At 30.6% G+C, this 14,219-nt stretch overlaps 1 protein-coding gene across 2 annotated transcripts; it reads right to left on the bottom strand.

Moving 5' to 3' along the window:
• Positions 1-6,623: 6,623 nt before the first annotated feature.
• LOC145759179 (gonadotropin-releasing hormone receptor-like) lies at positions 6,624-12,927 on the bottom strand. 2 transcript variants are annotated; one of them, XM_082572943.1, is made up of 9 exons: positions 12,764-12,927; positions 11,322-11,514; positions 11,037-11,143; positions 10,653-10,778; positions 10,284-10,494; positions 9,327-9,499; positions 8,977-9,122; positions 8,544-8,733; positions 7,242-7,395 (listed from the first exon to the last, which is right to left on the bottom strand). In XM_082572943.1, exons 1-9 carry the CDS (start codon positions 12,872-12,874, stop codon positions 7,372-7,374), a joined length of 1,281 nt encoding a protein of 426 aa, XP_082429069.1. In that variant the 5' UTR covers positions 12,875-12,927; the 3' UTR covers positions 7,242-7,371. The 2 variants fall into 2 exon arrangements, with proteins under 2 accessions (XP_082429068.1, XP_082429069.1); XM_082572942.1 differs by lacking the exon at positions 8,544-8,733 and having other exon boundaries at positions 6,624-7,395.
• Positions 12,928-14,219: the final 1,292 nt, after the last annotated feature.

Here is a 14,219-nt window from a genome sequence, read left to right as displayed (position 1 = left end):
GCCCGTGGAGCTGAAAAAATAAATGGTTGGATTTAATCTTAGTTAACCTGTGGAGCTGAAAAAATAAATGGTTGGATTTAATCTTAGTTAACCTGTGGAGCTGAAAAAATAAATGGTTAGGGGTTAATCTTAGTTAACCTGTGGAGCTGAAAAAATAAATGGTTAGCGGTTAATATTAGTTAGCCTGCGGAGCTGAAAAAATCAATGGTTAGAGTTAATACTAATTAGCCTGTAGGGCTTAAATTGGTTAGACGTTGGTTGGTTGAACCAAAAAATTGAAGTTGTCTTGAAAATGTTGATTCTGGAAGTTTTCTTTAAAATGTAAACTAAATAAGTTACCTAAACCACCGAGCTAAAATTAAAATGTTTCTAACTTGAAAATAGTTAAGTCTACAAATAATCTAACTGTAATCTATAGTTAACTAAATGTTTTTTAAAGCTTCTACAAGAATTTTTTGCTAACTCTGCTGCCATTTTTTGATTTTTTTAGTTGTTTTTTTTTCTAATTTTTTTAAATGTTTTATCTAATTTTACTTTCTACAACTGTTCGCATAATGAAATCGCAAGCGAATGTTAAGCGTCGGAACAAAGCGAACCGTAATTTTAATTCTTATACGGAAGAATTGAACAAGGAATGAACGATTCATTCAAAGTTAAAAAAAATTTTTTTTTAAGTTAAAATTCTTTTCTGAAAGAATTTAACTTTGACTATGACACCACATTAGTGGTTATCATAGGAACCAATTTTATTTATTCCATCTTCAGCCCCGAGTCTCTTCAGTCCCGAGTTTGTTATTTTCCATCTTCAGTCCTGAGTTTGTTATTTTTCATCTTCAGTCCTGAGTTTGTTATTTTTCATTTTGAGTCCTGAGTTTGGAGGTCAGAGTTCGATAACTGTTTGAAGTGAAAATCCATCAGCAGCACAAATTATCTACTATCAACTTTTTAAAAGCTTTTAAATACCATTTTACAAACTACAAAAACAAGTTAAAACTTTACAATAAATTGAAGACTTTATCCAAAATCATTTTCCTCCTTTTTGCTCTGCGAAGACTTTGACTTACGTCATTATATTTACATATAGAAAAAGTTTAACCCAAGCATGGAAAATACTTGACCAAACTTTTAATTAGAAAGAAAAGAAAAAGATCATACCAGTTAGGAAACTGATATGATGGAGGGCGGCAGAAATTGCGCTCATTTAGTCGATTTTCGCGTTTACCGATATCCGTATACATCCAGATTCGCTGCTAAAATACAAAACCGAGTGAGGCTTGTCCTCTTTGCATATATTTATATGTTAGTTATTAAGTTATTTAAGTTAAGTTACTAAAGCCTACAGTTTAAGGACCCTCCCATTATCTTAACCTATCCTATCCTAACATGACCCCCCCATTAACCCTATTTGTTAAGTGCCTTAGTTGCAACAAAGTTGCAGTTAATGAAAAAAGGAAAGTGCCAGAAGGCGAAGCAACAAACGTTAGAGCTATCTTAGCCTAGTGAAAATTAACAAGAAGAGTTTTAAATAGTAAAGGGACAGAGTTAATTAATTTAATTAATGAGGTTTTTTACCATGAGATTCGATTGTGTGTTATTACACCATTGAGGTGCAATTGTGTGGTATTACACCACTGAAGCTTGATTGTGTAGTCTAGAGTGGAATCCATGTTGTAGAAGGATCGAAGGTCTCTAAAACAAAATAAAAATGTTGACAAGAATCTATTTAAAATTCCTATCTTTTAAAAAATTGGTCATAGTTTAAAAAAAAAATTTATTATTGGCACACCTATACTATTTTGTCTGGTAATCTTAGTTAAAGCATGAATGTTAATGTTTAACATTTAAATGGCAAAATAATTTATGGAAAACAATACCATGAAATTGAACAATATTACAAAGTAATTTAGTTAATTAGGTCATACAAAGTATAAAAATAAAATAAAACTTACTTTGAAGCAGTTGAAGATCTAACAATTAGACGTTGCCCATTTTGCAGAATTATCATTCTTAAACCATTCTGTTAAAATAAAAAAAAATTATTAAAAACTCTGCTTTTAAAAGCAACACCAATAATAAAGATAATATGTTAAAAAATATTAGTGCCAGTTGTCAACATATAAGTAATGTCTACTATCTATATATTTATGTGCTGTTAGCATTTATTTTTTTTAGATACTCGTGCAGGCTATTTTTAATTTATCCCTATTAAAAATCATATCTTCAAGATTATAAATATATACCTTTATTGTGAATGATTTCCAACTTTATTGCTTTTATATTAAAAACCTTAATCCAAATTAGGTAGTGTAGTTTTGCCTGTAACAATAAATTAAAATTAATATACATACATACAATATTGTTTATATCTTTATCCTCGATGTGGGAAAGTCGAATGCGTGACTTAAACATAAACTAACATTAGTTACTCCGACCCAGTCTCGAGTTGCCTGTGGCAGTTTGGGATATTATAGATTATAATTGCCGATAATTATGCTGCTGATTAAGTGCTGGCTCAGCAGGAGTTCGTACCAATTATAGCGCATTACTTAAGGCCGCTACAGCATTATATCAGTGGGGATTGAACCCACGACCTCATGTGTGGTGTAGCAAGTGTTCTTACCACTACACCACACTGGCGTTAAAACCATTTTATTGTATTGAATTTAAATATGTCAGCTGTTAGTTGGTAAACTGATAAAATTAAGTTAAATCTCTTTCTAATAAACACAAGACGAATCTTATATGATATATCTATAAGAAACTAAAATTACCTTTTATTTTTGGATAGTTTAACAGTGAACTTGTGTTCTTATTTGCGTTGAGAAGTATATACAGCAATCTAAAAATCATAAAAAAAAATTATTTTGCAGGCCTTATAAAATAAATGTATATATATATATCAGACACCAAACTTAATTATATTTTTTTAAATATTAGATATGTTTACCTTATATCGTAATTGCTGTAGCTTTGTTAAATAAATGATTAAGTCCGCGTCTTTAAATCCTACCTAAAAATATCAAAATTAAGATTTTTAACCTCTTTGAAATATTGTTTAAATCTTTACTTTTGGTTAAAATTTTTAGAACCATAAAACTAATAAGATGCAACAGCGTAAAAGTACCAAAATTAATATTAAAGGCTATTAATTGTCAGGATTAGAAAATAATAATTTATTATTAGATGAATCCGACGTGGTGTAGTGGTAAGAACACTTGCTACACCACACATGAGGTCGTGGGTTCAATCCCCACTGATATCATGCTGTAGCGCCCTTCAGTAAGGCGCTATAAATGGTATGAACTCCTGCTGAGACAGCACGCTATCAGCAGTATATTTTTCAGGCAATTATAATCTATAATATCCCAAACTGCCACAGGCAATTCGAGACTGGGTCAGAGTAACTGATGTTACTTTATGTTTAAGTCGCGCATTTGACTTTCCCACATCGAGGATAAAGATATATACAAAAAAATAATGAATATCAGGTTATGTATTTCTGTACTCTTACCTGGAGCCAAGTAGATCCTAATTGTTGAATTGGTTGCCTTGTTTGCAAACAGAAAAATCAATTCAAGCCTCCTAAAATAAAAGCAAAATTCATTCTTTTAATCAGTTTAATTATTAGACAAATATAATCTATAATATTTCTAACTGCAAAATGCAATTCAAGGCTAGTTAGGGGTGACAGATGTTACTCTATGTTAAGTTCGTAAAGTTAACCTTCCCATATAAAGGATATATAAATATAAAAAATTACTTTTTGATGCGCTACCAACAAGTATTATCATTCAACTGAAAGTATCTATATATGTATATATATATATATACATTAAATAGTTTAGAAATAAAGTTAGTTGTAATTACCTTTAATGTGAAAGGCTTTAAACTTCATTGCTTTTATGTTAAAAGCCTTCATCCAAATTTGGCGATGTAACTTTGCCTGTAAAAATAAATCAAAATTTAAATTAAATTTGGTGCACAAGTTTAAAAAAAAGATATAATATTTAATTCAAAACACTCTCCTATCATATACAAGGTCCTGGGTTTGATTCCCAGTGATCTCATGCTGTAGCACCCTTAAGTAAGGAGTTATAAACGGTACGAACTCCTGCTGAGCCAGCAATCAGCAGCTTAGTTGTCAGGCAAATATAATCTATAATATCCCAAACTGCCACAAGCAACTCAAGACTGGGTCGGGGTAACTGATGCTACTCTACGTTTAGGTCGCGCATTCGACCTTTCCACATTGAGGATAAAGATATATACAAAAAAATTATTACTATTTTAATTCTAAATTTAATTTTTGTTTTACATTACCTGTCAAAATTGGATTGTTTGGCTGGTTAATTTGTTTCTTATAAAGCATGAAACATTAGTTCAAAGTTATCTAAATTAATAAAAAAATTTGTTAATAAATTAAAAAAATAGTCTATTGCCTTTCAACAATAATTGTCATAATATGGTGGGATTTTTTATTACGAGTTGCTTGTTATAACTCACCCATACACCACAAACAGTAGTTTTTCTTATATTGTAGGTCTGATGCTTAGTTGACAATAAATACTTACACTAAGCTTTATTCTATATTTAAATATCCATATTCCTAAGTTCAAAAACAATGTAAACTTGACAAACCTTATAACGGAATAACTTTGTCTTTTTAAAATAATTTTTGTCTGCATCTTAAAGTATCTCTAGATTGTTGACAAGAAAAAGATTGGACCATGGTTTCATCATTGTTGTTGAACCACCATTATTTAGAGTTTTTCGCCATACACATGAAATAGAAAAAAAACATTTAATAAAATAAATAAAAATATTAATTTAAACCCACTTTTTGTGTTTATTAAATAAAAACTAACTTAGTTTAACTCAATTTTAATCCCAGTAATACCTAACATTAATATGCCAATTTAAATGTCAACTTTACTAAGGTAGTGAAGTAATAGGAAATAGATTGACAACATCTAGAAACTGAACAATATTATCTTAAGAAGGCAATTTTACAAAAGCACGCTTTAGCGCTGATAACTATGATTGCAGATAGCCAATGCAGCAACATGCAGTTAGTAACACCATGCAAAAAATAAAACAATGCAAAAAAATAAAACCATACAGTTCATGCAGCATACATGCAATTTGGGGAATGAAAAAGGAATAGGGAATTAAAAAATGTTTATAAACTCTGATTCTAAATTTTTAGAATAAAATATTGTTCAGATTTTTAAAGTTGTCATGAATCTATTTGCAAGTACTCAACCCTATTAGTTTGGTTGACAAAAAGTTAAAATTCTTATAATTTTAACAGGCAGAATTCTTTTAAAATAAGTTAACCAGGTTTAAATTTGTGTTTTATAAATTATATATATTACAATTACGGCATGTGTTTGTAAAATTATATTTTTAAAATTTTGTCAACTAAAGATGCCCGATTATGTTTAAAGGGTTGCAGCCTACACTGCCGCGTTTCAGGTGGCGATTGCGCCACACTTTTTTGCAACACATAAAGTTTCCTAATTAATAAAGCAGTACCAATAGTTAATTTTACCATTACGCCACTCTATTAATAAATTTTTAATTTCTTTAGTTTGTAAATTGACAACTTGTAAATTAACAAAAGATTCAAGTTTAAAAATATTATAACTTCTAATACCAATATAAGTAGGTAATACCAATATTAATTGTTCTATAATAAAGCAAAAAAGAGTAAAAATTAAACAAACTTACCATTTGAAAGACATCTAAAAACGAGCTTAAAAAACGCGCGAGCTTAAAAAACGAGCTTAAAAAAGTACAAAGCTAGAATAGCATTAAAGAAGGAATCCGTGACGTCACAAATTACTTTCCCGGGCTTTCGGCCAAGGCAAATTCTTGTGACGTCATTGCAACGCTAATTAATTAGTGAATTAATAATTATCCTCATTTATTCAGTTTACTAATTTAATGTTTTAATGTCTGTTTTTTAAAGAATATTTAAAAAGGATTGTTTCAATTTGTTTATTGACATTTTTTATATTGTTTTAAGTGCTTTTGTTTTGAAATTTACAGGTGTATTATTGTAACAAATCCGCCATTAAATTGTTTTCGGTAACTTGTTATTCGTTCCTAGTCACGTGCTTACACCTTTAGTCACGTGGGTACATCTTATCTCTGCTGCCTGTATCACGTGACTTGCAAGTTAAAAGTGTAAGAAATGAACTGTATGGGGGTGGCGGAATGAACAGTCTGATGAACGGTTGTGTTTGGTTGCTTTATAGTGTTGATTATCGCTTTGTAAATACATCTGTTACAGTTTACAAAACTGGGAAACGTATAAGCGGGATGAAGACAAATTTACGTTACACTATTATGAGTTTCTATGTTAACTTTGTTATGTAAACACGTTTAAATTTACCTGAAGTAACTTATTTAACAAATATTGTAAATATTAATTTAAATAGCATGAAATAAATTAGAAACTTAATTATTTATTTGGCCCAACGTCAGAAAAAAAACAGTAAAAATAAAACATATAAACCATTCTCATAAAATGTTTGTATAAATAATAGAAGTTGTTTTATCAACCAATAAGGGAAACGAATAAAATTTGCTAAGAAAATTCTACACCTCGTCAAATATTAAAAGAATATCAATATTAAAATGTCTAAACGGTATAAGAGATCTACCATCTTGAAACTCTAGTATAAACAAATGTATTTTATTATGAGAATACATTTTAATCAATGTCAATGAAACTTTATAGGAAACTGAAGTAAATAAAAAGTTAAAAAAGTAAAGAACTGTACCAGGTGTTATGTAAAACAGTTAAAAGGGAAGATACCAAACTTTTCAATGTAAAATTACCATTTAAGTAAATGAAAATGTTAATTAAGAAAAAGTTATTTTTTGTCACATAGATAAATTTGAGCAAACATAATATCAAAAAATTAACTAAGTATTTTACAAATATTTCAAAATCTACTCAAAGACATTAGCTAATGCTATATATTCGTTTTAAATTGTAATAAATCTAAATGTAAACGTTTAAATAAATAAAAAAAAAATTTGTATAAATGTCAGGACAGCAGGTTCGTTTCTTCTATTTTATTCGGTGGCAAATGGTTTGTTATATCATGTAAAGGCAAAACCACGTGGTTATTGCCTTGTTTTAGAAGATGCCTGTTGCAGTTGATATCAGGGGTATCACAAGTATCTAAGTTAGTATGCAAAGTAACGCCTAGCCCTCCCCTGCATGAAAGCTCAGGGGTGCTATTTCGTCTCATAATGTTTTTAGCTGAATTGTTATTACGCGAATGAGGCATTAAATCACTGTGAACCCCAGTTTTTCGGAGGATGTTAGAGGTCATACGGTTTGTGCTCTCAGACCGGTTAGATTGCCGTTTGTTCTGGTATCTAAAAAAAAAGAAACAAAGTTTAGAGTGTTGTTTTTGCAATAAAATATTGCCACTTTTAAAGGTATGTTGTCCAATATGTTGATATTATTATATTTTTAATGTTAGTCTGTATTAAATCAGCCAGAATTGTATATTATGTTTAAGATGGTTTTTAGGTTTGATTTAAAATATTTAAATTACTCAAAAAATTAAATTAAATGTTTCACACTTGCAAACTGAATTGGTAAAAAATAAAAAATTAAAGGAAAACTTTTGATGATGATTAACAAAACCAACAAAACTAAACGACATCAAAAAATCAAAAACATTTATATGGAAAATTTGATACAACTTTAAGTACATCAAAAACCAAAGTTTTTAATCTACATAGCAAACAAAATAATTCCAATAAACCAGTTTAAAAAATATTAAAATTTACAATGTTTTTAATATTTTTATAAACGACACGGGAGTTTTTACAGACAATTTTTTGTCTTACCGACACTGCTAACAACTTTTGATTAATAAACTCAAATGAATATGAAATGACCACACCGTGAGCCCTTAAATGAGAAGTTAATTTCCACCGTTAATTATATGAATAATGTTACAAAAATTTAAGTTAGGTAATATTATTAGTAGTAGGTTAAGTTAAGTATAAGGACCATGACACATTTGGTAAAGACCTAAAAATAATCTTGTTATGTATTCGGTTTATGCAGAAACTTCAATATTTTTCTCCAAAATTATTATTTCATTGACCATTTCAAGTCACGTGATTTTTGCAAATTACGTTACGTGTTTATTGGATACCAAGTTAGGGTAAGTTATAAATTATTTTTACACGAGCGCAGGTAAACTTACACAACAGCAAATCATCATGCATAAATTAAATGCATTTTGCACAACCACATACATCGATAATCAGGTATAATTAATTAAACACGTATTTACTAAAACACGGAATTATTTTGCACATATCATAGCGTTATGTTTTACTTTTAAAAAGTGGTTGTTTTACTTTGTATTGCTTAACACATAGGAGGTACAACCTAGAACCGTGTTTTAGTAAAGTATCCGAATGCAAAGTTAGTGTGGGACATTCAGCACATCAGTGAGCCATGCTCTGTACTTCAATAACACTCAGTGTTGATTTTATACACCAACCTCGTCAACTACCAAGTTTTCCTGGATAGCTACTAAACCACACCGCTCGGCGTCGCCACCTGCCGGCGCACTATTTTTGCGCACCGAGCTGAGATTAGTGACGGCTGTCACATCGGTACTTTTTGTGATAGAAGCTAAGCGGGCCTGGTTAGGTTTTCGGTCAATCATTCTCGAGTCTCGACGAAACTTACTGGAACAATTTCCAATTAAGTCAACAAATAAACAACAAAATAGGGACTTTCAAAATCAGGCCTATTTTTATATACATAGGCAACATCATATGATCACTTATCATTCTTGCGTGTGCACAAAAATAAAAAACAAGGTACACATGGTTCCCCACTTACAGAAGACATGATAAATTATAAATATATTTTTTTCAAATGCAAAATAATTTTAATATAAAAAATGAAAGCTTAGGCAAGCAACTTACTTTGATAATTTGGCACATCGCAAACGAGCTGTTATTTTAGCCAGAATTAGGCGAAATTTTTTCCGTACATCCTTCATGAACAAACCTATTATAATTGGGTGAATACAAGGATGGAAGTAAATTAATAAATACAACCATGTCGATATCTAAAAAAAAGAAAAGTTATAATTTTAAACTTATATTTTTTGTTAAAAAACATCATACTAATAAAGCCATTATAGTAAGAAAGAGTACAGCTTATTACCTTTACAGAGAATTACAAAAAAGGCAAGGTATAAGAAAAAACGCTCTGCTTTAGTGAATACCATAAGAAAAACGCTCTGCTTTAGTGAATACCAAAAATAGCTTACTTCAATTGGCATGCACACATCTTCATTCTTGAACCAACAATATATCCCAATCGCGTAATATGGTCCCCATAGCAACACAAAGGTTAGATTAACGAGTGACGTCAGTATGAATGTCTTCCTTCTTGCTCGAGATATATTTGTGAAATTTTCCGAAGCACGTCTGCCCATCATTCCTGAGATAATAAACAATTCAATACACAATTTCAATGGTGGATTGTGGTATGGAAAAATCTAGTGGTTTGTTTAAATGTGTTTTTTTATAAAAAAATTTAAATAGAATACATTATAATCTCTGCTATTGATATTACCACAAATACGTCAAAACGTTCAGATTAAAGTGTCCTTTGTTTTTATTGTGCGACCCTAATTCTATTCAGGGTATATTGTTAAATTCCATTTTAAGTAAATTTTTACAGTATTCAAAAACACTACATACGTCACAAAGGGGCGTTGTGATCGTCATAGTCGATTTAGTTTGCCATTTTGTGACGTCAGAAATTTAAAATTTTAGACAACATAATATAACTATTTGCAAGAGTAACAGAAGAATTTAAGTTGGGAGAAATGAAATAATACAAGGACCTTTATGACATCATATACCGTATATGGTGTTATAGATTTGTTGTGAATGAGGATTATGTGTACCCCCCTTAAAGAAACACAAGTTTATACGTCATAACATTCGGATCCAAGTCTAGCCAAACATTTTGATAAGCAATCATAGAGAGTTATGTAATACGTTGTAGTTACATTTTAAAATGAAAACATTGAGAAATTAATATAATTTTAAATAAGTCGCGCAATTTACACCATTTTAGTAAATTGACAAAATTCCAAGGCATTTTTACACCTATAATTTATGAATAATGACAATTGAACCCAGATGTTAATGAGAATTTAATAAGAACAGATGTAAAGTTAAATTTTTACATGTATCAAAATTTTTTAAAAACTTACTCCGATCCCGCCGCTGCATATTGGAGATTTCGATTAAAATGAGCGAATACGAAACAATGGTTAAAATGAACGGAATAATGAAGCTCATAACCATCGTGAAGAATTGATAAGGTCGCAGGTTTTCTCGTGGAACAATCCCAAAGTCGAGGCATTGTCGAAACGGGGGTAATTCGGGACAGAACACTTTTTCGACAAGGGAAAATATTACGCCCTAAAAACACAGAACTTTTATTTTCTTATCTAAGTATATTGATTTTGTAAGCTAAATGTTAAAATCATTTTTATTATCATTTTGACTGGCACTTTTTATTCAAGTATCCATATTTGAAACAGCTTGGTTTAATGAACATTTATAAATGAAATACTTACAGCAGGAATGGAACTGAGTGCACTCAAAGACCAAGCCGAAACAAGCAGAATAAGTGTCCTCAAACGCTGCTGAGATATGTTGGAAAGAGGAAACAGGATACTAAACATTCGATCAAGTGCCACCACCTAAAAAAATGTTAAATTGAAATGGGTGTTCTCAATCTAGATCTAAAATCATTTAAAGATATTTTTTATATCCATTTTTTTATTTTTTTTAAATATACATTAAATTGGTACCAAGAAAAAATATCAAATAAACATTTATATTAAGATATGTGACTACTGTCAATACAATAATAAACAACGGTCACCTCAAAAGATAAAAATCACTTCTAAAAATATAAAATTGATGAGTGATTGCCAAGAAGGTTTCACATTACTTACAGCGATCATAAAGGCGTTACTGTACATCCCAAATTGCTTCAACATTTGGCACAATTTGCATAGAAATTCCCCACCGTACCACATCATCGTTGTGCTCCAAATTGCATCTAAACAAAGTCAAAAATTACAGTACAAGTAAAAATTACTGGTTACAAATAGGTTACATTAAGTTGCCTCATATGTTTAAGTTCATATATAACGTTAATATTTAAAAATAAATGGCAGAACTTTTTTAATTTTAGCAATCCAAAAATTCGTCACTTTGTAAATTGTTGCACGGCTTACCCATTGGTATGGCGAAAAACGTCAAAGCAAGGCCAGCTAAGGTTAAATGCAAAGTGATGATGTGAACATGTGATCGTCGGGTCCTTGAGCACAAGCAATAAAGAACAAAGGTGTTGCCACACGTACTGACCAGAAAGCATATGACGCAAAAGATAACCCGAATGAGCTGAACATCGTTAAAAACAAGTGAAGTCTAAGAATAAAATGGTAAATATTATTTAAAACAGTCTTGGCCAAAATAAAATTAGTAGAAAGTGGCGTTGATAGATAGAGGGGCTTAATTGCTGCAAAAGTTTAACGAAGATTAACGAGTTCTTTTTTAAAATTCCACGGTCTATACACTTTGAAGCTTTTCATGGGACACAAAATAACGATTTCTTTTAAATTTCACGGGTTCGTACACTTTAAAATGTTACAGAAGATACACAATAACCACTTCATATTGTACTATTATGTAATTTGTTGCGTACACCTATTACAGACTTGAACACAATCACGATTAAGCTCGTGTTATTCTTGGTAGATTGAGTAACTAAAATCCATGACGAGAGCTGTTTACAAAACAAAAGACTCGCACGAAGGTCTACTTATAATAAGGTTATTAATTAATTAACTCCCACATTTATTTGCTGTGATAATATTTGTCATTACGTAAACCAACCCAACAAAACTAAAACGGTCAGTCAAATCATATATACAATACTTCACAGGGCATTGTTGTTAATTGTTATCATAAGTCTTTGTTTAAAAGTAAAATGATATGACACAATGTGCTCATCCTATTGTTGAAATTGTATTGTCAGGATATTATTAGTTTTAAAATGAAGCAACACAATAAGAGTGAACTTTTTTAGGGGTGTGTTGTAATATTTGTATTACTTTAAACTAATATATGAAGTGTAATGTAATATGTCTATTAGCACAATTGAGACAATAGTTAAACATTTTCAATCATATTTATTTTAGATTTTGATGGATATTAAAAAATGATTCACTAAAGGTGATGACTGGTATAAAATAAATATCGGTAACTAGTGTTAATTGAAGTGGAATACAATTCTAACTCCCAAGGGACATCCTATATAAACTGCATCCAAGTTATTGTAAATTGAATTAAACTATTCACAAATGTAACTTCAAAGTTTAAGCTAACCTAGAGTGACATTGAACAATAAATAAAAAAAAAATTGAAAAATAAATTTAAAATTTGTACTAGCGTGGGTATACGAATGATAAAGTTTTTTTAACGTCGCATTTAACAATAATGATAAAGATATTCTATTTTATTAAACATGACACATGGATAGGAAAATACCTAATAAATTTCTTAATTAAGATTGGATTAGTTGATATCCTAATATCCTTATCGCTGGAAAATCGAAACGTTTTATTTTTAAGATAAAAAATGGGTAAAAATACAGAAAACTTCCTAAAATATTTACCTTAAAATACAAGCAGTTCGTTGAGTCATTGCTGCTGGTATTCGGGCTAAAAGTGGAGATTGAAAAATTTGTGGTAAATCCATTTATATGCGGAACAGTGGTGGTAGCCATTTTCGATTTTATTTAAAAACCTAACTATATCATAACTTTCATTTTAATAAACAGAATCTGTAATGCAAATAAAAAGTTAGAAAAGTGTCCTAAGATGTGAAAATAACAACATAAATATTGATTTTTCTACGTGTAGTTAATAATCTAATCACTGTTTAAAGCACTTAGCTATTTTGTTATGCAATTAATGGGTCTAATTAGGCGTCAATTAGAACTTCTTTTACTGGACAAACAACTAGGCATGAATTATTCATTCCACGGGCGAAACAACAAAACAGTGTATGGTGATGTAATATATATTTAATCATTGCCTTATATTGGAGATATAAGACCAAATTGGTCTGAAAAAGAAATTCGCTTTGTTCCACTAAAGCTGTCGTCGTCGCTTAAACGAGCACTGTAGTCGAACTTAGGATTTGAAAATTCACTTTCGAAACTACCTGACATAATCCCAGAGTCGGAGATGTCCGTTGGAAAAACATCTTCTATCGTAGTATCGTCATATTCATTCGAATCAAGGCTAGCGTCATCGCTTTTATTAGAAAACATGCTGCAAGATTGGCCCGAGTCTTCGTTAGTACAACCATATTCTTTTATAACCGATAAAGAATCACTCTGTGAATTAATTTCTATTTTGGTTTTGCCAGACATACACAAGGATTTTATCTGTGGGCTTGTTCGTGGAAAATCAAACCGAGTTGAACTAAAACAATTGGGAGTTTGTATATTTCTAGTAGTCGACTTAATCAGTTTTCTATGCTTTGTGTTATTTGGTAATTCTGAGGACACTGATATTTGCCTTTTCTTTGTACAATCAAACCACGGCGTAACCAGGGAACCAGCCTTATTTTCGAAATAGTCGTCGATACATTTTTGTGCAAGGTCTTCCGAGACTTCGTCAAGTTGCAAACTCCCTTCTTGTTGATCAAGTAAATTGGTATTAATATCTGCCGGTTGCATTAGCGAGATGTTATCGATACTCCAAAAACTTGACTCTTCGCCAAGGTCAGTTTTCAAAACCGAAGGGCTAAAACAAGAGTCCCCTAAATGTTGGAAGCTACCATGACTTTCAAATGGATTTTTAATAACACCTTTGGAGCACTTGCCATTATCTATATTTCGTAGTGAGGTAATTAAACGAGACGTAGAAAGCTTTGAGCGTAATATTTGCCAACCTTTGTTACTTTCCATTATGATATAATAACTATACAAATTGTTACACCTCTGTAAAGATACTGTTATGCTTGAACAAACCGAATGACTAATTTAATGGAAAAACTCAACATCTAGGCATCAATAAGCTTCAATCTCATTTCTATACCTCTAAAATTCTTTCTTGTCTAAG

This window comes from Corella eumyota, chromosome 7 (genome assembly GCF_963082875.1).
Source record: "Corella eumyota chromosome 7, kaCorEumy4.1, whole genome shotgun sequence".
Lineage (NCBI taxonomy): Eukaryota > Metazoa > Chordata > Ascidiacea > Phlebobranchia > Corellidae > Corella > Corella eumyota.
The sequence above is the reverse complement of the archived record's forward strand: the minus strand, read 5'-3'. Positions and strand labels throughout refer to the sequence as shown.